The sequence below is a fragment of the Botryllus schlosseri genome, chromosome 16, assembly GCF_051294905.1.
Source record: "Botryllus schlosseri isolate E-star chromosome 16, Bs_hap1, whole genome shotgun sequence".
In the NCBI taxonomy this organism is placed as follows: Eukaryota; Metazoa; Chordata; class Ascidiacea; order Stolidobranchia; family Styelidae; genus Botryllus; species Botryllus schlosseri.
The window spans coordinates 16,984,506-17,008,909 of record NC_137251.1 but is presented as its reverse complement, the minus strand read 5'-3'; the positions used below and the strand labels follow the sequence as shown (position 1 = coordinate 17,008,909).

General features: G+C 41.3%; 3 protein-coding genes across 3 annotated transcripts in view; all 3 read left to right on the top strand.

Annotated features, from left to right (window-relative positions):
- Positions 1-3,884, top strand: part of LOC145458262 (uncharacterized) — a 40,864-nt gene extending 36,980 nt beyond the window's left edge. The window contains exon 9 of the mRNA XM_080336588.1: positions 2,208-3,884. Coding sequence (XP_080192714.1) covers positions 2,208-2,533 — 326 coding nt within the window. The 3' untranslated portion in view covers positions 2,534-3,884. The remainder of the gene's footprint in view (positions 1-2,207) is intronic.
- Positions 3,885-5,378: 1,494 nt separating this feature from the next.
- Positions 5,379-11,416, top strand: LOC145458752 (serpin B6-like). Its single transcript, XM_080337220.1, has 2 exons — positions 5,379-6,153; positions 11,252-11,416. Exons 1-2 carry the CDS (start codon positions 5,379-5,381, stop codon positions 11,254-11,256), a joined length of 780 nt encoding a protein of 259 aa, XP_080193346.1. The 3' UTR covers positions 11,257-11,416.
- A 5,436-nt stretch (positions 11,417-16,852) lies between these two features.
- LOC145459248 (leukocyte elastase inhibitor-like) lies at positions 16,853-18,767 on the top strand. Its single transcript, XM_080337895.1, has 2 exons — positions 16,853-17,799; positions 18,451-18,767. The coding sequence occupies exons 1-2, from the start codon at positions 16,914-16,916 to the stop codon at positions 18,699-18,701; spliced, it is 1,137 nt and encodes a 378-aa protein (XP_080194021.1). The 5' UTR covers positions 16,853-16,913; the 3' UTR covers positions 18,702-18,767.
- Positions 18,768-24,404: the final 5,637 nt, after the last annotated feature.

Below are 24,404 nucleotides of genomic sequence, written 5' to 3'. Positions count from 1 at the left end.
TGTTTCATTTGACAGTTTATGATTCACAATGAGCAGACGATGGTCCGTCTACAACGGTAGGACTATAAAGTAGGCTACAAGATGTAAATTGTAAAATGATAAGTTCACCGACAGTGCAATCATCTATGATACAAACGAAATGCAAGTTGCCAACAAAATTTTGATTTTGTAAAGAATTTTGGCAATTTTTGACCTAACGGTACAATTTTGACAAAATTCTGACCTATTTTGACATTTCAAAAAAATCGCTTTAGTTAACACCTTACCACTTGGAATAAACAGTAGGCCTACAGTGTAAAACGTGTTGCAGTTGAAAAACAATCAAAACCGTTGCATGACTGTCATACCGGCATTCAATTGCTGACATTGCAGTACTTGTCCACAATGGACCACAATATCGCCTACATAGTGATATTTCAGTGTGGATAGAGAGAACATCCCTTTATCCATATGTCAAAAAAGTTAATTTTATAGCAGCTTCGCATCAGTACCGTAGTACTGGACCTGGTCGCAGCCTGGTATATTATCAGATTCGAAGCTCGATCATCCAGCAATAATATCAGACGAATCATATACTACAAAACATCTAAAGAACATTCATATGAATAAGGGATATGAGTAGCCTGCTAAAACATCTAAAACAAACGACGTTACTGCAATGTCAAAACGAGTTAATTTTATGACTATTCTCACATTACATACATTCAATAACATTTACCGCATCTCCATACCTTACAGTACACGGAATTTATGATCCTTTACGCTATCAGGTAGCAGAAACTGCTTCAATATATCCATTTCGCCAAGTTTTTTCGTGTACCTTACTCTCTGCCTGAAGCCTGACGAACCACCAATTCAAATCCAAACTGAAATCGAGCGCGCTCTACCGTGACGAAGGTTGTGACCCCTCTGCGTCACAGGGAAATATGTATATTTCATTGAAATATTACCCTTAAACTTAGTGTTGGGTCAAGTGAGTAATATTATTTTACATATACCGTGATTTAATGTGATCTCCAAACGTAGCGATGGTTTATGAATGCAAAATTGATGATAAATTACCAAGTATAAATTTTTTGAAAATAAGCCGCAGTGACGAAGTGTTACATGTAAACGGAGAAATACGCAGAAGCGTTGCGACGATAATGGCCCAATGCGTTTATATGCCCAAAAAGTGTGTCTGTACGCAGAAGAAAGTGTTATGAAGTGTTCAATACGACCTTGCGGATTTACAGTGCAGTAGTTACATCATGCATCATGGTAGAAATATTTAAAATTTGTTGTAGTACAACAAGAGATACTTTGCTACATTCTCGGGTAGAAAGTGTCTGCCCTTACTAAGTAGTTTATTGCCAAGAATGGAGAAAGAACGTTTAACAGCAGCAGTTTGGTGACTGGCAACACTGAAGTTGTGCGTACACTGCTGGTGACACACCGTGTTGCTTCATTCTGGCAATGCTGTGTACATCACAATTTTTCATCATGCGCTTCTTGATATAAGAACCAATTCCACGCAGTCTTACGTCAGTTAGGATATTGCGGTATGTTGAGCATAACACCATGGTAACCTATTGATTCATTTGACCGTTTATGATTCACAGTGAGCAGACAATCGACCGTCTACAACGGTAGGCCTTTAAAGGAGGCCACAAGCTGTAAAATGTCAAATGATAAATTCCCCGACAGTGCAAACATGTACGATACAAACGAAATGCAGCCTGCAAAAAATCTCGACTTTGTAAACTATTTTGACACTTTTTGACCTAACGCACATTTTTTTTCTGATTAGATTAGAATTGGACGCATTTAATTCGCAAAAACTTGGAAATTGAAGTGAATTCCGAATTACAAAGAAATACAACAAAAATCAAGTTCGGTTCGTATCAAATCAGAGATCATGCTCATAAACACGAGAATGGCAAATGCATGTACGCCGAGATCGGCTCGTTTCGCAATTTACAGTTAACCTGTACCATTTTCATGAAAACCATAAGTTGATTAGAATTAAACGGAGCATAGAAACGTTTACAGATTAGATTAAAATTAGATTACCGGCATCTCAGTCTAATTTGGCGATTGGAATTATCTATAGCTGTCAATTCTGCTGTGACCACCTCTCGTATATCGGTAATGAATGTCGGGCGTGTACCTGCACGATCTATGCAAGTTTTGTGTCGCATATGCTTACTGTTTTATTTTATCGACAGTTTGCGTTCTACCGTACATCATCGTGATGCTGATATTATCAAACCCCGAAAAAGCCAATCACAGACACATGACGTCAGCTTATATATTCGCGGTCTACATGTTGTTCGCCAACAGTCTCATGAACTTTCTCATATACAATTTTCTCCATCCCGAATTCCGACTTCGCTTGGTGAAGATGCTCAGAGAAGACTTCGGCAGGTCAGAAAAGATGAAAGCCTCAAACGGTATCACATTCACCACCACTGCCGCGAGCCTTGAGGAATCGATGCCCAACCGCGTTGAAGAGAGTAACGAATTCACGGGCGGCACTTCGACATTCAGCTAGTGCTTGGAGGGAGAACCAACGTATTGGTATTACTAGGCCTGGGGCAAATCAAGGAACTGAGAGATTCGATGCTGAATCAAGTATTAGACTTCAAATCGAGTATTTGAGTATGTAACAGTATGGAAAATGTGAAAAGTTCTAATTTGACATTATTATGATACCATTAAGAATATATAAAATCAGTTCTACACCACATAACGATAAATTGGTATTTTTTCAACCATGCCTATTTCAATGCACGTTGTGACGATGTTGTGGTTTGATGACGACTTCGCAGATATGTCATTTCCACTAACTTGAGTAGCTTTGTACTATATGTTTTATATGTTGCAACAGCTGCAACCAATCGAGGTTTACAGCCTTTCACAGCGTGGAATAGTAGCGAAACCACAATTTGCGTTGATAAATGAACTCTTAAGTGTCAAGGGGCGTGCAATTTCAGCATTCGAAACAATCATATCCCCTTACTTGGCCCGAATCATCACAATTAATGCACGATTCAGCTTCGAGTGCTCGGATCATTGCGCCCCATACTTATTACCTATCGTGATACGTTTGGCGATGGCTATTTTGATATCGTGTGCGCGCAAATTGACTTATGTCGGGGTGCTTAATTAGGGGTGCTCATTGTTCTGTTCAATCATCCTTGCGCGCTGGGCTGGTTATAGTTCAATGTTAGTCGACACATAGCGCATATTTTCGTAGCCACTGTACTATACGTCCGTCGTCCATTCACCTCTTCGTACACAAGACTTATTGCGATTCACGATTCATGTATACTATGTCTGGTCGACAAGCGACACGAGCAGCGGTCGGATTCAGTCAGTTAGCACCGGTTTTATAAAACCGTCTTGCGAAATTTAATGAGATCAACAAACCGGTTAGCAGTACTGGTTACCCATATAAGACTTTTTCGAACAGAACCGGCTGAAATTATGACATTTGCATTAGAATCTGCCCGCTGGTTATGAGTCATCGAGTCGGATGCCCATGACATGTCTGTAGCAGGTGCCTTTCGCGTGCCAAATGACTGCACTTCGACTCTGACAAGTGACAACAACAAAAATATTGTCTCGCACATTCCGAACTCGGAGCATTCGCTAGTTGACTTTGCAATAGAAATAATAATATGTAATCAATAATAATAATGTATCACGCTTGTGAGTATTATTGCGATGACTGCCGAGTAAGAATCTGATGCAACACCAATGCGGAATATGGTTTGAAAAATCTTAACGTATCCGTAGCACTTATGTCCTTTTCAATTCTGCACAACACCTAGTGGAATAACGACAGAATAAACACGCTAGTATGAGTCGATACAATCTGTAATTACACGGATTACATCTCACGAGTTATTGATATAGGCTGGAGATACGGGAAAGTGTGGCAGTGTCGTAGCAGTCACTTGGCGGTTCTGATTCTTCACCAGGGGCGACAGGCTGCCAGTGGACGGCACCATGAGGCTGCACAGAGCACGAAGAGATGGGCTTTTTGGAGTTGGCTGTGGACATTGACAGATTTTAGAGGCTGGTGCGAAGCAGTGAAACCACGTTTGTTCGTAATTCAACAGCGTTGGATGTTTTACAGTGGTTAACTAAATCACACCTAGGCCTACTTGATTCGACACCATATTTATGCGTTTGTCTGAAACGTCTTACCGTTGGTGTTTAATTTCAAACCGTGAGAGGAGTTTCTTAAAGCTTAAAATGAAAAAGTCGTATTCACGTTCTACCGTGAATGATGATCGGCTATCAGCTCTATCCATTCTTTCTATAGAAATGGGCTACGTTCAAAAACTGGATTTTGAAGATATTGTTGCTGATTTGCCTCGGTGAAAGCTCGAAAAGTTCATTTGTTCTCCCTTTTCTGTCTTATATCTTTGGCCTTAACGTTGAGACAGTGAGGATTCTTTCTCGAGCAATATAGAACTTCTGAGACGCGGCGCAGCATTATTTATAATCATTTTTATTGAAAAGAATGTTTGAACATGAAACTATTTGAAAAAGGTTGCATTCTACTAAGGACGGCAATTTCAACGAAAGCCAGGGACGGCAGCATATGCTGCTACGCCACTGCAGTGTATTAAGTCTGGCATATGATGAATCGACTGGAAAGTGGACATGCACGGTGTTCGCTATTCAAACAGTCAGATAACTAGATTTTTTTAGCTTTTCCGAATGGCATTGGAATTAGAATTATAAATCAACTTTTTGTTTGCAAATTAGATTAGAATTAGAACTATAGCTACACAGCTCTTTTCCAAATAGATTTGAATTAGAATTACTGACTAAGCAAAAACTTGGAAATTCGATTAGACTCTGTTGGAAAGGAAGACGTGCAACAACAATGAAGTTCAGTTCATATCAAATCCGTGTTCGTATTCTGAAAAGCATGGGACTGACAAATGTCCGCACACTGAGCTTATCTCCTTTCTCATTCACTCTATACAGTTCTTTTGTGGTATTTACAGGAAAAATTGAAATTAGATTGGCACTAAAATCACAGCAAATAAATTCATTTCACAAATAAAATTAGAATTATAGAGTATGAAGAGATGTTGTAGGTGAAAATCAGATTACCAAGATCTCGCTCAATCGAGTCTAATCAGACAACTTGAATTATCTAGTAGTCCAAATCTGAATATTTTATGACAACAGATCATTACACATATTAATATTCACATTGACATTGCACATCTTATCACACTGCTGGAGGGAGTTAGCGCAGCTGGTAAATCCACCCTAACCAGCACGGGAGAATGCGGTAGTGAAATGCAACCCGAGTGTTACAGCTCCCATTATTGAGCGCGTGAAACGGTCAGTATGGGCTTCTCGACGACGAAATGACAAAACATTGCCGTAGTCACTACCGCATTCTGCTGGAAAGATTACTTTCCGTAAATAACAGCGCAGAGTTCCATCAAAAAGCTGCGTCAATACAAGGTGCCTTAGCAGGAGAAGCAGTTGTTAAGAGTCTTAAGATCGCCAGCAGATTATTTTTGGAGCAATCATTCCCCGTTAACGATACATTCAAAAATGAGCTCGCCAAATATTATCAATCTAAATGTGTTTTGGAAAATTTCAAAAACAGGCCAGAAAAATCACGGCAGAAAGTCAACAAATGGGTGGCTAAGAAGACACAGGGAAAAATACAGGATGTGATGCCTCCGAATTCCATCAGCAATGATACGCGCCTCGTGTTGGCCAACGCTGTTTACTTCAAAGGAAAATGGGAATCGCAGTTCGATAAGGCAAGAACCGTTACACAGGATTTTCATGCCTGTGAAAATAAGATTGTAAAGGTTGATATGATGCGGAAAAAGGCGAAATATCCTTTCGCTATTGATGCCGGACATAAAATGATGATGATAGAAATGCCTTATCAAAACTCGCCAATTTCAATGGTGATAATCCTGCCGACGGGAGATTTGGCAGAGGTCGAAAAGTCATTGGATGCTCCGAAGTTTGCAGCGCTTTACCAGTCGTTGTCCCGGAGCTTCATGAACGTGGGTGTGCCAAAATTCAAGTTGGAATTCGAAAAGAATTTATGCAACGCATTCCGCAAAATGGGAGCTGGTGCTATGCTGTCTTCTGAAGCTAACTTTCGCGGCATCTCTGGTTTGCTTTGTATATATGTGTTAATCTCCGAATCGCCAATGAAAATTTTCAAAAAGTCTGAGATCGGCGAAATATTCACTCCCGCATACTCACATCCCCGTCACTTCGTTTTTGTTTTATAAAAAGATGAATGAAAATGTGACGGGATAGCGTAGTGCAGTGCTTTTCAACCTGTGTGACGGTTCGCACTTGTGCGAATGAAAAAAATTGCAGTGCGAATGACGAAGGTGGTGCGAATGGTGCGAATGAGAATCCGCATCAAGTGCGAATGAAAATCGTGATTAGTTGTTAATTTTTCTGACGTAGGATAATTGAAATACGCCCAATAGGAAATTTAAGGTCAGTGTAACTTTTGTAGTCGCGACGCAATTGTAAAAACTTAATATGACGCAGACGCACCATCAATCCTATCTCTCACAAGCCGTAGTGAATTAATATTTTCGCACTGTAATTATTACGTAGCTAAAAGCCTGGTTTAAGCTGGTGAAGTGGCAGACATAGTATATCAGCCCGTCTGAGCCTGCGACAGGCTGGAAAATGACGTCAAATTGACATTCTGCTTTCGTTCGCTAAACAATCATAATATTTTCGTAATAATTGTTCAATTAGCGCGAGGCACGAGGATAGTAGTAAATACCATCATTACAGACTCCCATTTGCAAGTTACTGTAACGCAAATTTTTACCCCTTCAAGGGTTATTAAAGTACGGACCGCAAGTGGTATTATTTTAGGTCGACGCGGTGCCAGAGCTATCTGTTAATATGTATGTAATATTTGTTGAAGTTATTGCGAAAAGTCCTGCGATAGGTTCTCCATATCCAGGGTCACTGTGTTGGGTACTGTAGCCAATAAGCGAGACACGCAGAAAATATGGCTTTATCACAGTGGCGGCTCGTCCTATAGGGCAACTGGGGCATTGCCCCACCTAAAATTCTGTTCAATAACAATTTAACCATTTATAGACGCACAGCAATCAGTATATACCGAGATCACGGCGAAACCCGCATTATTCTTGTGCTTTCGCTAACAAATGCCCATATATAGCGAAGTCTCTGCGAAAATCGAATTCTCTTCTGTGTTTTCGCTTTGTGAATGCCTAGCCGGGGCTTGCCCCGGTAGCGCTCATAACAAGCTTTCACTATCTATTCTCTCAAAGCCGCGCACAATAAAGAAACAGTGATTTACTCTCTCCTATTCGTAAAATGGCCGAGCAAGTGGGGCAACTATGCCTGTCGCCCTTAAGGTGTGATGTAACAATCGTATCTATGTCTGACCTCGGTTACCGTGATATGCGTTGACTCGACCTTTGCTGGTATATGTCGATTTTGACGGTGTTTCGCACCATGATAATTCTTGAAACTTGGTACGATATGTCGTGAAGGTAGTATTTAGCACTGCTCCAAGTTTCAGGCTTGCTACTCAAAGATAAGGGTGGTAATTTCGTTTCCGAAGTTCAGTGTGTGCTGATCTATCATGTACATTGTACAGCAAACAGATTTTACTCAAAAGCCGGTATTGGTCTCCATTGATTTTGACGATGTTCCATACCGAGATCGGTCATGATCGGTCTTAATGTTAGTATCGACCGCTGTAATAAGTTTTAAGTTTGTCACTGAACTATGTGGGTGGTAATTTCGTTTCCAAAGTCGAGTGAGAGCTGACTCTTCATTTATCGCTAACAGATTTACGCAAAAGCCGTTATTGGTCTCTATTGATTTTAACGATGTTCCATACCTAGATCTGTCATGAGCTTTTGCACGGTATGTCTTGATTTTAGTATCGAACGCGGTGCCAAGTCTTAAAGTTGACGCTCAATGATTGAGGCAGTTATTTCGTTTTCGAGGTCGAGTATGGTAGAGATGCGCGCTGATCTGATACTTAGCCTACCTACATCATTGCGGATCTCACGGAGAAGCCGGTGTCTGTCTGTGCTAATCTAGTCTGCGTTCCATAACGAGATCGGTGATGATATTTCCAATGGTATATCTCGATGATCGCATGAAACAGCTAACTAAGATTCTCGGTTTGCATTCAAATATTCACATAATTTTATGTTCGCCAATGTGCATTTCACTGTGAAATTGTGGCCTTCAAACCATTTGCTTACAATCCCCTGTCAAATGCGATAGCTATTTCATTTTCGATGTCGGCTAACAGCTGATCTTTCGATCAGCCTATTCGTCGATCTATTTTACTCAAAGTTCGGTGTTCGTCTGTTTGTATTGATTTTGACAGTGTACCATGCCGGAATGGGTTATGAGATTGCGAATGCTACTTCTCGATGATTTCATGTAACAGTATGCTAAGTTTACGGCTTTCATTCATGTATTTATTGATTAATATATTTTCCAGCGGCGATTTGGCAGCAGACAGTAAGCCGTATGTGTTGCGTCACAATCTCCAGTTTCAAGGCCAAAATGTACTATGTTGTTCCAAGACCGAAGTTCCGAGACTGCTGTCCTTAGTTCTTCAAAGACCATTCAAATTGATGTTCTGGATTCAATATGACAGGCCCAATCTATGAGATAACAATTGCGTATGTGTCCGAAGTCGTTGACCTTTGAAGTTAGGCTTACGCAATCTCTCGAGTTCTAGTCATTGGAATTAGTCTGGTCAAGTCAAGTGCGAACATGAATCGTATTGAATCTTTGCTCCGTACGTAGGCTAGTTTACGCAGTTGCCTTTAGAGCGAAAATTAAAGGTCTAGAAGACTACTCCTTGTCGCTTCGACATATTCCTGTCTTTTCATTGTATCGCATTTTTGTGGTGCATTGAACTGATAAAATTGCTAATAAACCAATGATGATGATGATAGAAATTGTCCAGTCCATTGATCCAATCGTACGCCGGGTACCTCCGCTTTGGTTGCCTATCACCTGGTCGTAACTCGTAACCACCAGCTCAGTGGTCGTAACACACCAGGATCGTGTACGAAACACTTTCGGACGGCCTATCGGCTTTGATAAAAGTCGCTCGCAGCCCTTGCCCCACCACCCGATATTGTCACGAGCCGCCACTGCTTTATCATGAGAATTCATGATAAGATTTGTCGGGCTGTTTTTACAGGAAAACATGGTCTAAGGTCGTCGGGATGAACTAGTGTAGGCCGTAGGGGTGTGCAGCGAGCGAGTTCATCATATGAGACTCATTCATTTCGAGGCCAACCCCTGCTGCGTCAGAGCACATGAAGACGAAAAGTTTTGGCCAACAAACCGCTGATAAAATGCGGTGACAAAAACATAAACGGCGACAAAACCTTGGTCTAACAATGATCGATGCTGGATGGCCAAACCTTTCGACATGGATTCGATATGCTCTGTTGTCGGCACGGTATAGTCCCGTTATTGCAATCTGAGTAGACAGTAGTAGCCTACAACTGCAACACCCTGATGAATTCAATTCGCCCTAATTTGAAATCGCATGCGTCAGACATGTTTTGTAGAGCTGTGTTGGGTAGAATTGTGGTGTGCGCGTTCTGTATGTCATACATGCCCGTAAAATCATGACATACAACTGTAATATTAAAAATGAATTCCTTTCCATGGGGGCCACAAAAACTCAGATTTTGGTGGTAGTCTAAAAGCTTCATTACCGTTATTAAATTGGTATGAATTCTCAAGTTGGATTGAGCTGAAGAGTAGAACATACAGTATCGTGAGTTTATTTGCTCTTCTCGTCTATACTCGCAAGGCAGAATTTGGAGCAACGTATCATAAGGTAGTGAGCTCTAATGTGCCTACTCTCCTTGATCGTTTTGCACCTTATGTTCTAAGACATAAGGCAAAGTCTCAACACAAACATGTGGGTTTTTCATCCTTTCGACAAACTGGAGCCTCCGGGACCTTTGTGTCAGCTCTCAAAAACGATTTCTGCCCACAAGCATTTTTCACTCGCGAAAAATTGGATATGAGTGCGGAACAGAGTTTAAGACTTGGCCGTCCAAGCACTAGTAGACGTTTCTGTACAAAACCCAACAACATTGTTTGGCCGAGAAGGGTTTTAATGAAATAGTTGAAAGCAAACGAGCTAAAAAAGCTGCCTTTTTAATGAGACACTTGGTAGCCTAAGTTACATAGTAGCCAATTTGTTGCACATCTGAACAAAATGTTGTTAAGTATCTTCATCTTCGTTTTGTATAACAATTTTCGATTACCTGGTGCGAATGAAATTTATTTTACAAAAAAAGTGCGATTAGAGCTCGAAAAGGTTGAAAAGAACTGGCGTAGTGTATATTCCACAGCTGCAACACCAGTGGGTTGCGGGCTGGAGACCGATCGGGGTCGACTCCAGAATTCCCTACTCAAGTGTTGGAGGTTTATCTGTAGGCTCCTTCTCGTAATCTCATCCATGTAAAGCGGTGTCTTATAAAAGCCTAGAAGTGGGCAGTGCTACAAGTCTGCAGCTGCGCAATAAAAATGAAGAAAATATGCCGGGTGTAAATGACCATGACCATAAGTCGCCGAATACCACGAACAACAATAACATGGGCCTAGTAAGATGATATCATTGTACACCAAATGTGTATTTTAATAATGTATGATATACATACGGTACAGAACTGCGTTTTCGAAAATTTTATTCAACTTTCTAAAGGTTCATGAACTTCGAACGATGATTCCGCAATATGACGATATGAGGCCCTTATTAGTGCAGCAACGTGCTGCCGGAAATCACTTTTTCGGCAATATACCAGTTCGAGCCGTATGTTGTGGCTTTCGGCTCGTAAGTGATGATTATAGATATTTTTTTCAAAATTAAACTATCTCAAACAAAATCCGGATTATCTAGACTTATTCTAGAATTCAGTGGTTCCCAACCTGGGCGATATCGTCCCCAGTGGGTGATTTTGAGAAACAGGGGGCGAAAAAACGAATGGGCGATTGGAGAGCGAAAACGAAAAATGTTTGGAACCACTGGTTTAGAATTAGATAACCCAGTATAAATATTTTAAATGCAGATTTAAATACGAAATATTGCATCGAGCATTGTGGTCGCATAAAGACACAATTTCGTATTTTTCTGCGCTGGATAAAATGATGTCTCTCTCTTTTGTTACCATCCCAATTCCCAACTCCTACCAACAAATCATTTTTTCAGACTGAGAAGATCTGTTCGTCACTGATCTTTTTCACAAGGCCTTCATAGCAGTCGATGAGGAAGGAACAGAAGCGGCGGCGTTCACAGGGAGTAGTGTCCGCGCACGTTCAATGCCCCCTCGTCCTACTGACTTCATATGCAACAAGCCTTTCCTATTCTTTCTGTGTCACAAACCAGCACAAGTGATATTGTTCACTGGTAGAATGCTGAAGCCATCTGCAAGAAAATGACCGTAGTCGGCTTTTACTGACGAACAACTAATTACTCGCCACATTGCGCCACGTGCATGTCCCGTGCAATTTATTCAGCTCCTTAATTATATCCTTTATTCATATGAAGTTATCAATAAATGATTCATGAAATGTATATTCATTATATTTATTGCTCGATCTTGACTGGACGTGTTCAAGTGGAATCGTTCCGCACTGTCCGTCTGAAATTCTAGGGCTAGGCTACCGAATGACTGACCCAGTGGTTCTTAACAGGTTCTCCCTAGAGCACTAGGGGCTCAATGACCCAATCTCAGGGGTTTCCTAGAGGTACACAACTACACATACTCAACTGAAATCTGTGGTCTCGGTAGCTTTTTGCACAAGCGGGATTCTCCAGTAGATGTTTGCCAAAGGCAGACTTTATGGCCTTTGATCGCTCCGCATCAGGCTTGAGCGGAGGTACAATAAACGCCAGGTTGAGTAAATACGTTTATCACAGCATAATCTTCATAGTATTCAGTTTAAGTCAGAGAAGAGTCCAGAACAGAGATGCCACTGAGTTATTTTGGAAAAACCCAGATTTGGACGTTAAAAAAAACCAGAAAAACCCAGATCCTCTATTTCACTCAAATTTCTATGATATAGCTGTAAAACAGTGATTGAGAGTCATCAATCACAGATATACGGACATAGAAAAAGTTTTAGCACTTGATATTGAAATCCTAACGGTTCATTTCCATACTATAATATGCATGTTGCTCAGTTAAATGAGCAAATCCATCGAAATATGATGTTTTCCTCTCGACACATTGCTACCAGGCATTCGGTATGGGGGGGTCAATACGTAGTGTATTATATATTCGTAATGTTAGTAACAATGCTAATCCCCATCTATCGTGAGAATGATGGTAGGGTAGATCTAGTGACTGTGAGCTGACCAGATCGATTGATAATAGCTTTCGATTCATTAAACCTGCGACAAACACTTTTATCTGGGATGTTTAGTCGAAAAAGAAACTGCCAAATCATGTAATTAAGAGTACATTTGCGTTTAACAAACCCCCCTCACTCTGAATAACTTGCCCGGTTGCCCAAAATGTGTCTCTTTGAGTGTCCCTGTTGAAAGTGAATATACTCTGATGTCAACATGGTAATTTAGTTAGATCAACAATTGGTCTTTCCATGTGCATAAATTGCATACTTTACAGGAGTTACACACTATTTACTGACGCACAACGAATTTGTTGCAGCGCTACCAGTAGCATTCAAGTCCTAAATCAGAGTTGCCCTGTGAACATGACTTTCTGCGACCTAGTAGTCAGTATTCAATGAAGCTCTATCGCATCACGCCAAGACCTCTCATTTTAATAGTAAATGGGTCTCTTTGGACTTTGCCGTTTCTATCACAGTGGAATCCGTCGACATTAGAAGATCTTACTAATCTAATAATCCATTTTGCGCCGTAAAATTGACCTGACAAACATGATGTTGAAAAAAACCCAGATTTCAAACACAAAAACCCAGAAACCCAGGTGATGCTCGAAAAACCCAGATCTGGGTGGAAAAACCCAGGAGTGGCATCTCTGGTCCAGAAGGAATAGAATTACCTCGAATCTAGGTTTCGCAAGAAAAGCAATTATTACGCTGTTTCTGATTTCAAAGGTTACTTTAGGACAAACATTAATCTCTAAAGATGCGGTACAAACCTCGGCATTTACACCACATGCAATCAACGCAACATAAATGAATTGTTCGACGAGGCACAGCTTACATGATAGTGACAGCGACCAAACAGCCTATGCCCAATACGGCCGCCCAACAAGTTTGCTGCAAATCGAACAAAGTGTGCTTGTTGGCTTCTGCTTGTTATGTTTCCACACGTAGAAACTGATTATTGTGCACCATAAATCAGGCATAAACATTGACGAGTATCGAAGATGCATTTCTTTTGTGAATAACTCTTTGATTCAGCTGTTAGCAGTACCTCCACTTATTCTTTTTTTCCTGGCGTGATCTATTGATTGTAGGCTATATTCGTATTATCGACACGACATAGCGAGAAACAACGATTACTTTTCTACTTTAGTTGCAAGTCCAAAGCACCTTAAAAACACTGCCTGTATATCCATCACATTACAGACACTTTGGTCTCTTTCGACCATACCGATTTCATTGAACTTTATGACAATGTTGTGGGATGATCATGACTTCGGAATTGTGTTATTTCCAGTAACGTTTGTAGCTTGTACCATGTTTCGTATGCTACGATACGGCCAATCGAGCTTTCAATGTTTCCACAGTGGAAAATAATATCGAAACTATAATTCCCGTAGATAAATTAACTTTCAGTGGCGAGAAGCATCTAATTTTAGTACTCGAAAAAAATCGTTCATTTACTATACTCGCCTCGAATCATCAAAACTATTACTCGATTCAGATTTTCAAGTACTAGAATCAATGTGCCTAACCCTAATCCCGAGCGGTGTGTTGCTTGGTGAAATAGCCTTGCTGTGTCGGTAGTTTCACTAGCCGGTTCTCTAAAATTAGCCTTCTTACAGCCTCAGCCGAGTTACTGCGTGTTTAAGTTTATGTTATAATTACGTCCTAAATTAAGCTATGTGATATCGACAACATCTAGATTGAATCTAGATTACGCATACGACGAACGTATATAGGATAATTGGGAAAAATAAAAAGTTGGATTAGTCAATCACGGTGACTTCGGAATGTTTATAAAAATCAAGATCTCCTATGATATCCATACCCATTTTTCCGTATCAACTTCAAGATGAGCGGCTAGATTGAAATGACCAGGCCTGACGTTATATGTTCAATGAAAAAATTAGTTTGTCAATTTTGGTGCCATATTTGTTGCGATCATGCCCAAATGTGTCGTCGGAGGCGTTACGCGTTATTATTGCATTCGCCACCACCTCTCTGTGTGAAAACGGATTATCAACACTCGTTTATATCAAATCGAAGGCACGTATTTCCAAGACACGACCACGTGTTTCAAAACATTTAGCTTCAAAATTCGCTTTGAATTAATAAATGTTTTCCCATTTTCTACATGAATAAAAGCCTATGATGTTGACGACATAATTTTGCGCCACACGCACTACATTTTAACGCCGGTACTACACTACAACGCTGCTTACTAATCAAGAACATGGAAAGTGGACACTGGCAACTATGGCATTGTTTGTAATTTGATTCGTAATCGTTTGTAATTTTGAATGTCACTTCCACATCCGCGGCAGCTCATTTCTGGCCGTAGATCAGGACGACAATGTGTATTTGAAGACAGCATCGTCATACATGCGGCGTGATTTCTGCAATTTCTCTTTGATCATTTGGTCAATCAAAGTATCGTGCAAATCCGAGATTTCAAGACGCGCGATGTCGTGTGCAGTCTGTGTCGTGTGCAGTCTGTGCACTGTGCATCGAACTCGCGAGTGATATTGGCCACCGGCGCTAAAGCAACTTGACCTCTCAAGAGTAATGTTTATACACTATACAGTCACTAGAATAATTGTTCTGGTCCTGAGGAAAATATACTAACAAAGTTGCTGCAATATTGCTAAATTAAGCACAAAAATAAATATCTGGCAAAGAGCCATATATCATACCCAAAAGACTAAAAGAGCCATATTTGGCTCGCGAGCCATAGGCTTCAGACCACTGCTCTCAAGAGTGTCCGGATTTTGAGCCACGAAAATATGGTAACCTTATTCTAATCGTTGATTACCAACCTCGAAACTTGGCGCAATATTAGGGGCCATCGTCAAAATACAACATACCAAATTTCGTCAATAATGCACCTCGGTCTTGACCACCGTCAACAGCAACAAGAAATACAACGGCTTTGTGTAAAAATAAGTACTGTGGTAGGCTTGCACGCAGCTATACATTCTCGACTTTGATAACGGAATTGCCACTCTGAACATTAATTGATAACCTGGAAACTTAACACGGAGTTGGATGACATCGTCAAGATACCAAAGCTCGTCAACCACTTCGGTATGGAACACCGTCAAAATCACCACCGATAAACAACGGCTATTGTGTTCAGAGATGTACCGGATGAGGATTTTGGATTCTAATCGGACGGGAATCCGGGATGTTCTTCTGAAACGGGATTGGATCCGAATTCACATTCTTCCCAAATGCCTGATCTGGATTAGGACAGGATTCTAAGGTTCCAGTGCATGAACGTGACTTTCTGTTTCTTTATTTCGATGTTTTGTATGAACTTCGACTCGGCTGCATTCTGCATTGCAACATTATTTAAAAAATACCTTAACAAACTTTATTGCATTGCCGAGGGATAAAGTAAAATATCGCCAGCACGTTCAACAGATTTTGAGCCTTTCAGAATTCTTGTAGATCCGGACTTTAATATTAAAGAGGTAAACAGGATCTGAATTTGATCCGGATTTCATTCCGTAATTAACTGGTGATGTGCATCTGGAACGAATTGTTAATTTGCTCAAATGAACATCATTACGTGATCATTATTGGAGCAGCATAATTGGCCAGCACGGTTGTGCTGATGGCGAAATCGTGGGTAAATCGCATACCCACTTCTCGTGGTATGAATGTAGGTAGACCAGTGACATTATCCTTCTATTATAGCCTGGTCAACGCCTCTCTGCGTATCAATTAATATATATGTCAAGTTTGATATTAAAAAGGTGGTGTAATAAGGGAGAAAAGGGCGTGGATGAGAAAGTAGACTGTACCTGAATAGTTTACGTATGATACTTCAGTATACAGACAGCGCAGTGATACTAGAGATAGCATATGCCTAATTTCCTATATATGTCGTGGCCTTCTTTGGTACATATACGAGACGTTCTCGCCAAGATAGCGCATCACACCATTAAATAGGTTATCCAACGACACTCAGTCGATGCACATCGCTGGGAATTGGGGCCCGTGGATAGCTATGTCGCTGCGGGTTAGGGCTGTTTATCCCTACATATTGATAAAATTTAACCTGCGAGGGACAGGCATGATGAGTGTAGAATGTGTACAGCCGCATTTGAGGTGCATGATTTCTGGTGTGGTGATTGGAGAAAGCTCTCACCCCGATAATTATATAAAAAACGTGATCCCGCTGTCATCATTATAGAACGACATGTTAGTATAGCCATGCAGTAAGTAACCACTAACCACCAATGCTAACCAGAGTCACCGATGCGCAATGCGCGCGGACCGAGTATTATCACTGGTCATTGGGAGCGCTTAAACTGGTCTACATATTAAACTGTCAATCTTACACTGTTATCCATGTAATGTTATTCGGTGAAGTCGAGTTAAACCTGAAAACTGTTTGAGTGTCGGAAAATCCTCTACCTCGGCCGTACAATCCTGCTAGTTCAATAGCAACATAATAAAAAGCCTTCGTTTGATTGCAGCACGATAAGTGACACCAGGGACGATACGATATGTCACTTAACATATTTGCATTCAATCTCTTCAAGAATCTCGCGAGCGGGGAGCCGGGGGGCAACATCTTGTGCTCGCCCTACATCGTGTCATCGGCCTTGTCTATGCTTCTGCTCGGAGCCGACGGTGACACCAAGCTTGAGCTGGAAAAAGCACTTTCTGTAAATGGCAGCGCAGAATTCCATCAAGAAGCTGCGTCTATACAAGATGCCTTGGCTGACGATTCAGTTGTTGACACTCTGAAAATTGCCAATAAAATATTTTTGGGGCAATCATTCCCTGTTAACAATACGTTCAAGAATGAGCTCGCCAAATTTTATAAAGCTAGCTGCGCATTGGAAGACTTCAAATCCAAGCCAGAGACATCACGACAGAATATCAACAGATGGGTGGCTGAGAAGACACAGGAAAAAATACAGGATCTGATGCCTCCGAATTCCATCAGCTGTGACACGCGCCTCGTGCTGGCAAACGCCGTTCACTTCAAAGGAAAATGGGAATCTCACTTCGATAAAGCAAAAACCATCACTCGACAGAATTTTCATACCGACAAAGATAAGATTGTTAAGGTTGATATGATGCGGAAAAAGGCGACATACCCTTTCGCTGTTGATGCCGGGCAAATCATGATGATGTTAGAAATGTCTTATCAGAACTCGCCGATTTCAATGGTGATAATCCTTCCGACGGGAGATTTGGCAGACATCGAAAAGTCATTGGATGCTTCGAAGTTCGCAGCGCTTTACGAGTCATTGTTCCGGAGGGAAGTGAACGTGGCTGTGCCAAAATTCAAGTTGGAATTCGAGAAGGATTTGTGCAACGCATTCCACAAAATGGGAGCTGGTGCTATGCTGTCTTCTAAAGCTAACTTTCGTGGTATCTCTGGTATGCTTTGTATTTATGTTAACCTCTTAGTCAGGAACGCTACTATAAAAATATTTTGAGATAGGCGAAATTCCCAAGACTCGATCCTCGTCACTTCGTTTTCTTATAGTATGATGAGATCCAGCAAACAGAATATGTAGGCTATGTAAATTATGTGCCCAGTCAATACCGAGAAAACCACTACCGAGAATGGAGTGGACACCACCGAGAATGGACATTACCGAGAATGGACACCACGGAGAATGAACATTACCGAGAATGGACACCAGCGAGAATGGAAATTACCGAGGATGCAATGTATGCAATGCAGGCATGTTATGCATATGTACAGGTCGTGTGTATGAGCATCACGGCGTTGACACATTAGGTGTCTATTCTCGGGTATAAATTCTCGACAACGTCCGTCACAGTATGGGTCATATTCTCGGCATTGGCCATTCTAGGTAATGTCCATTCTCAATGGTGACAAGACTCGGTAATAACCATTCTTGGTAATGGCATTCGGATTTCAATACGAAATATTGCATCGAGTTATGTATTGAGACCAATGTGGTCGCATAAGACGCCATTTCGAATTTTTTTACGCTGCATAAAATGATGTCTCTCTTTTTTGTTACCTTCCCAACCTCTAACCAACAAACCGTTTTTCAGACTCGGAGGATCTGTTCGTCACTGCTATTTTTCACAAGGCCTTCATAGCAGTCGATGAGGAAGGAACAGAAGCCGCAGCGGCTACAGGGATGATGATCGCTTTATGTGTGCCCCCTCCTCCTGCTGAATTCATATGCAACAAGCCATTCCTATTCTTCCTGTATCACAAACCTACACAAGCGATACTGTTCACCGGCAGAATGTTGAACCCATCTGCACAAAAGTGTGAAGATGAAGCCTCACATTTATGAGCCATTTAGTATCTGAAAGGGAACAGTTGAAGTCACACTGTTTTGTAATAAATATTCTTTATCATGTTTTCGGTTTGTGTGGAAATTGTATTTTATTGGGGTTTCTCTTTTAAGACTTTGCTGATGCACAGTTCATTCGTGCACCAAGAATCTAATGCATTGGATGTCTAGTTCAGGGCTGTTTAACCGAGTACATCGTGCACCCCCGGGTGTACCGTAATTTTAAAGGGAGCGACACTCGGATGGGTGTACTGGGATGTACTAGATCCACATTGCAATGGACCGATGACTATCACTATAAATACGCAAGTTTATGCTTGGAGCAGGTTCACCAGATGCGCAATATCGTACAATGTCAATATCAACTGTACGCGAACGCAGTTTGTAAATTGCATACATTTTGTGATGTCGTAAGCAAATGTTTTTCATCATTTAATCGTTAGTAGTGCTGGACATAATGGTTCGAGTACTCGAATTTGAATCGAGAATTGATTTTAATGATTCGAGTCGAATAGTAAAAGACGATTTTTTCGAGTACTGAAATTATACGCTCCTCGTCATTGCTAGTTATTTTATCAACGAGAATTGTGGTTTAGGTACTATTTGCCACTGTGGAGGCCTTGAAACCGTGATTGGCCTATCGCAGCATACGAAATATATTGTACAAAGCCACGGACGTTTCTGTAAATAACACATTTACGAAGTCATGATCAATGATCATCCCACACGAAGTGCAACGAAATCGGTATGGTCGAAAAAATACCAAAGTAATGTAATGCATAACAGGCTTTTAGTCAATGTGGTGGCATAAAATCTACATATTTGAACTTGGACATATTGTTTTCTGTTATGACGTCATAATATGTGATACTCGATTACTCGGCTCGAAGCATAATACGTGATTCGGAATCGAATCACTCAGGTGCTCGAATTTGCCCAGCTCCAATCGTTAGAAATGAAATTATTGGTTAATTTTGAAGTCGATTTGTATTCAGCTTGCGAGATCCGTCTACAATGATTCTCGAATAAACCGCCACGATAGCTCAGACATTTTGACTTTATACTTCCTGTGAGATGCTTTGATAGCGCAGTGCACAGGCTGAGAAGGGCGTAGCCAGGAGGCTACGGGCACGGGGGTTGGGTTTGAGAACCACTGTGTTAGATGGTGATCCCGGAACCTCGAGCCCTTATTGGCATTCAGAATTTCCTGTTGCAGCGGACGTACGGGCGCATGCATCCGTTAAACAATAAATATACGGCCGTCTACACAAAATTAATTAAGCGTGTGTTGGCTGCCGTCAATACGTAATTTGAAATACGAATTGGTTCCGAAATCTTTGAGAGATTTTAATTCAACTTGATAAATTTCTTCACGTTTAGCGTGATTCAGGGGGACTTGGATTTTCGTTGTTAACATATCAGTATGCTTGCAATCTGAGCCCCAACGTACAAATGCAGAGGAAAATTATGTGCCTCCTAAAGAAACACCAAATTGGAATCGTGTGCGTCTCACGAATAAAGGTTTTCCTGGTACATTTCGGCGATTTATGATATGTGTTGACGATACCGACAATCCTGATGGGAGGTTAAGAAGTAACAATATGCAACGAAGAGAATAATACAAACCGCTAGATGAGTCACCATTAATTTTGTACCCAAAATTTTCGAAGATACCCCGTTGATCAGCTCTACCGATTAATCTCATGACTTGGACTGAGAATGGATAAATATTCGACAGCTCTGTGTAAAACTATCACTATTCTCGACAAAATTCATTCACGAGTTTAAGGAAATTTTCGTGCTCGCCGAGACTAGAAACTGAATCCAAGCAACTTTTTCAAATATTTTATGCTCGAAAGCCTGCGGGAATACGTTCTTCTACAACAATTAGAAACTTTTATACTCAAGGGATATCTCAAGATATCAGCGATGGGGAAAAACACCGCAAGCGATCTCCGCGTTGCGGAGATCCCAGTAGCCAATCTAACATGAGTATTTATCGTCCAGACGAGCCATGACGACGCTCCGCTGGAATGCGACCGTATGTTATATATGTAATCGAAATGCTGCCCTGTATAGCAAAAAGGTTGAACCCGCCTGGATTAGGCTTATTATGGCATCGGTATATTATGTGGTCAGTGGTGTACGAGTTCTGAGTAAACGGTAACAGGGTGTAGCACGGCGAAAAAGGTTGAAGAGCACTGGTCTAGTTAGTTGTGTATTGGATCGATTTTGGTTTTATGATTCAACGAAAATTTGGGAATCCGCGAAGGCTTGCAGCTTATAGCTTACGTGTTTTGCGGGTTAGTAAAGCTTAGGAACCCTTGACTAAACCAAATGATGGGCGATAGGCTAGAACGGTATATAGGTGGCTCGAAGAAACCCCAAGCGGGAACCTTTTCGTTTATAACTACCATCACGCTTTATACTGTATATAGCACGGAATGGCCACCCGTATCTTTAATTAACTTACTAAGACTTCAACAGTTGTTTTGAAAAAACTATAGTTTTGAAATGAGTATGCATCACTTGTTAGAGTGAGATTGTTGTGCGAGCCGCGTGGAATATCGAGCACTGTAACTGCTGAATACATTGTCGACTATTGTACCTATTTGTAGTGTATTATTATGGCGATTTTTTTCACCTAAAAAACGGAAGATTTTGACCTAAAAAATCAAAATTGTGACATTTTTTGACATTAAAAAACTTAATTTTGACCACATTTTGACATCATGCATGTAAATTAGGTGTTTTCCAACATAATGCTGGAATTGTACTACTTATCTTCATTTCTGGTTGGAACTGTCTGTCCTTATACGAAGTAGTTTGGCCTGAAAAAACGTTTTTTACTTAAAAACTGACAAATTTTTACATGAAAAACTACATTCCAACGAATTCTGGCCCTAAACCATACGTCCCCCTTTAAAAGGATTTGTCCTCATTTTTGACTTATTTAAAAGCGACCTCGGAGGACGTCCTTTTGTCTTCTTTTTTGAGATTTTGTCCTCGCATTCTTGAGAATTGTAGTCAAATCGACGGCCAAAGTCGAATGAGATGCCGTAAATCAGCTCTGAAGTTACTCTCAGCCGGTATTTGGATAGCTGAGCAGGATATGACTCTTTTTTAGTCAACCACCTGACAACGTGAAGGAAAAAACAGTATGTTGGGCGCTGACCGAGAGAGTTGACCTTTTTTTTAGTCGAGTGACCACAAAGTGCGAAAAATTTACCATTTTTTGACAATTCTCTTCCGGTTTTTCAAGTCTGAAAATTCTGAAAAAGTGTCCTCTATGGTAACCCGAGGGAACACCGAAGTTGTGCGTACACTGCTGATTTTGTTTGTTTGTTCTGTCAAAACAATTGGCGCTTATCAACACTTGGGCCATTTGCGCTTGCACGGTTATTCCATAAATTAGTGTCTTTTGAGGTCATTTTTCCGCTTTCGATCGTAATTTTTCCGGTCTCTGCTGCCATCTTTCTTGAGTTCGGCTCACTCTTCTTTCTGAAATTTTGAAGGCGCTGTATTTACAGCGGGATCGGCGATGAGGAGCCCAGATAAACGCCCGATACATAGAAACATAGCAAAGCCGAGACTCGAACACACTGCTGGTGACACACCGTGTTGCTTCATTCTGACGATGTTGTCTACAATCTAGAGCAGGACTGGATCCGGATCCCGAAATACCATGATCAGTAGAACTCTAGCTCAGATACAATATAGTTTGGCGAAGGAGAACATGTATTCGTCTCTTATCAGCGGGCGCATGTCGAAATCGATTTTCATCCTCTCGAATGGCTTCGTCTGATAAATAATTAACTGGTGATGTCGATGTGGAACGAATTGTTAGTTTGCTCAAATAAACATCACTACGTGATCATTTTTGGAGCCGCACAATTGGCCAGCAAGGCTGTGCTGCTAGCGAAATCATGGGAAGGCTATATCGCGTACCCACTTATCGTGGTATCAATGTAGAGCAGTGACAGTCGCTGTAGCCTAGCCAACACATCTCCGGGTTTGAAATAATACGTATGTCAAGTTTGATATTATTAGGTGGAGTAATAAGCGAGAAAAGGGGCTTGCAAAATAAAGTAGACTGGACCTGAATAGTATACGTATGATAATTAAGTGTGCAGGCAACGTAGCAGTGACGTGCGGTGCGGTTCATGCCAGATGAGGCACTGACCCTGACCCCCTCCCTTGAGTTGGCGACCTATTTCTTATCACATTAGTAATCTTCAGACGTAGAATATCAAGACTACTCCTCGCTATCTGTTCCATGTAAGCGGTGTCTTACAAAAGCCTAAAAGTCGGCCGTGCTACAGGTCCGCCGATATGGAATCATAACATAGATATAGAATATCGACCTGGTGTCAATGACTATTGCAGTCTAAAACACCATTAAGGCCACAAACAACGACAACGCAGGCTATGTCAGTAGCTATCACGTACCACAATTTAAGGTAGCTGTATGGATAGAAAATACATAACGGCTACATTAGTAAGGGAATGTATTTGCTCTGCATTACATATTGGCCGTCGCTATACTATACAATTCACACACCACTGTCGGTTTTCTATATCGATAGCGCGTTTCAATGTGCTGCGATTCTCCGATTGTTAACGAATAGTGAGTGAGGCAGATTCGATTGTGCGTCACCTGGTAATGTTTCTCTGCATTGCCATTGTCCGTGATAATGCCGAATTTCACATCCTTGGCGATTTTGCAGGGGTTCCGGTACTCCAGGATTAATAATATTCGTATTTTCGGAATCGATGCGAAAATATCATTCGCAGTTATCAAGAATTCTGAACCGTTTATGATGATTTGCATTGCCGCAGGTGAGGCACGACTTGCCCGTGCCTCACCTGTGTCTCACATCTCCTTTCACATATGACAATTGGTGATGTTGAAAGGAAAAATTTTCAAATTTAGTTATTCATGAACACCGACGGTAAATATAAATAATCATTGAAGGAGTCACAATTTTCCATTACTAATCCTGGCGACAGGTGAGGCACTGCCTCACTTGCCTCCCAGGACCACACGTCACTGCAGCGTAGTGATACTTGAGATAGTATATGCCTACTTTTCTATATATGTCGTGGACTTCTTTGGTACACGTACGAGAAGCTCTCGTCAAGATAACTCATCACAACATTAAATAGATTATCCAATGACACTCGTCGATACATAACGATCAAGATAGCGTGATGGTAAAGCGTCCGGGCTCTTGGTCGGCAGTCCGTGGGTTCAATTCCCGGCCGGGTCAGATCTATTACCTGATTAGTAACACTGCTATCCATGACGTCCCCGCTTGGCGCTCATGCATTACTGGGATAGCATGGAGGGGTGGTGCAAGACTTAGCAAGCCCTACAAGGCTATATCTGCACCTTCCTTGTCCAGCGGCATATGCACATCATGTATATCACGAGGCGGTGTATATGCCGCAAAACATCAAGGACTAACATAAAACTACGTCCTTTCGTTTCCATCGCTGGGCGGCTCGTTAATAGCTATGCCGCAAAAACATCAAGGACAAAAATATAACTACGTCCAATCCCCGTCGATGGGATTGGGGCCCGTGGATAGCTATGTCGCTGCGGGTCGGGGCTGTGCTTATTTATCCCTATACAGTATACATAGATAATATAATGTAACCTGCGAGGGACAAGCCTGATGAGTGTTGTACATGTACATTGTA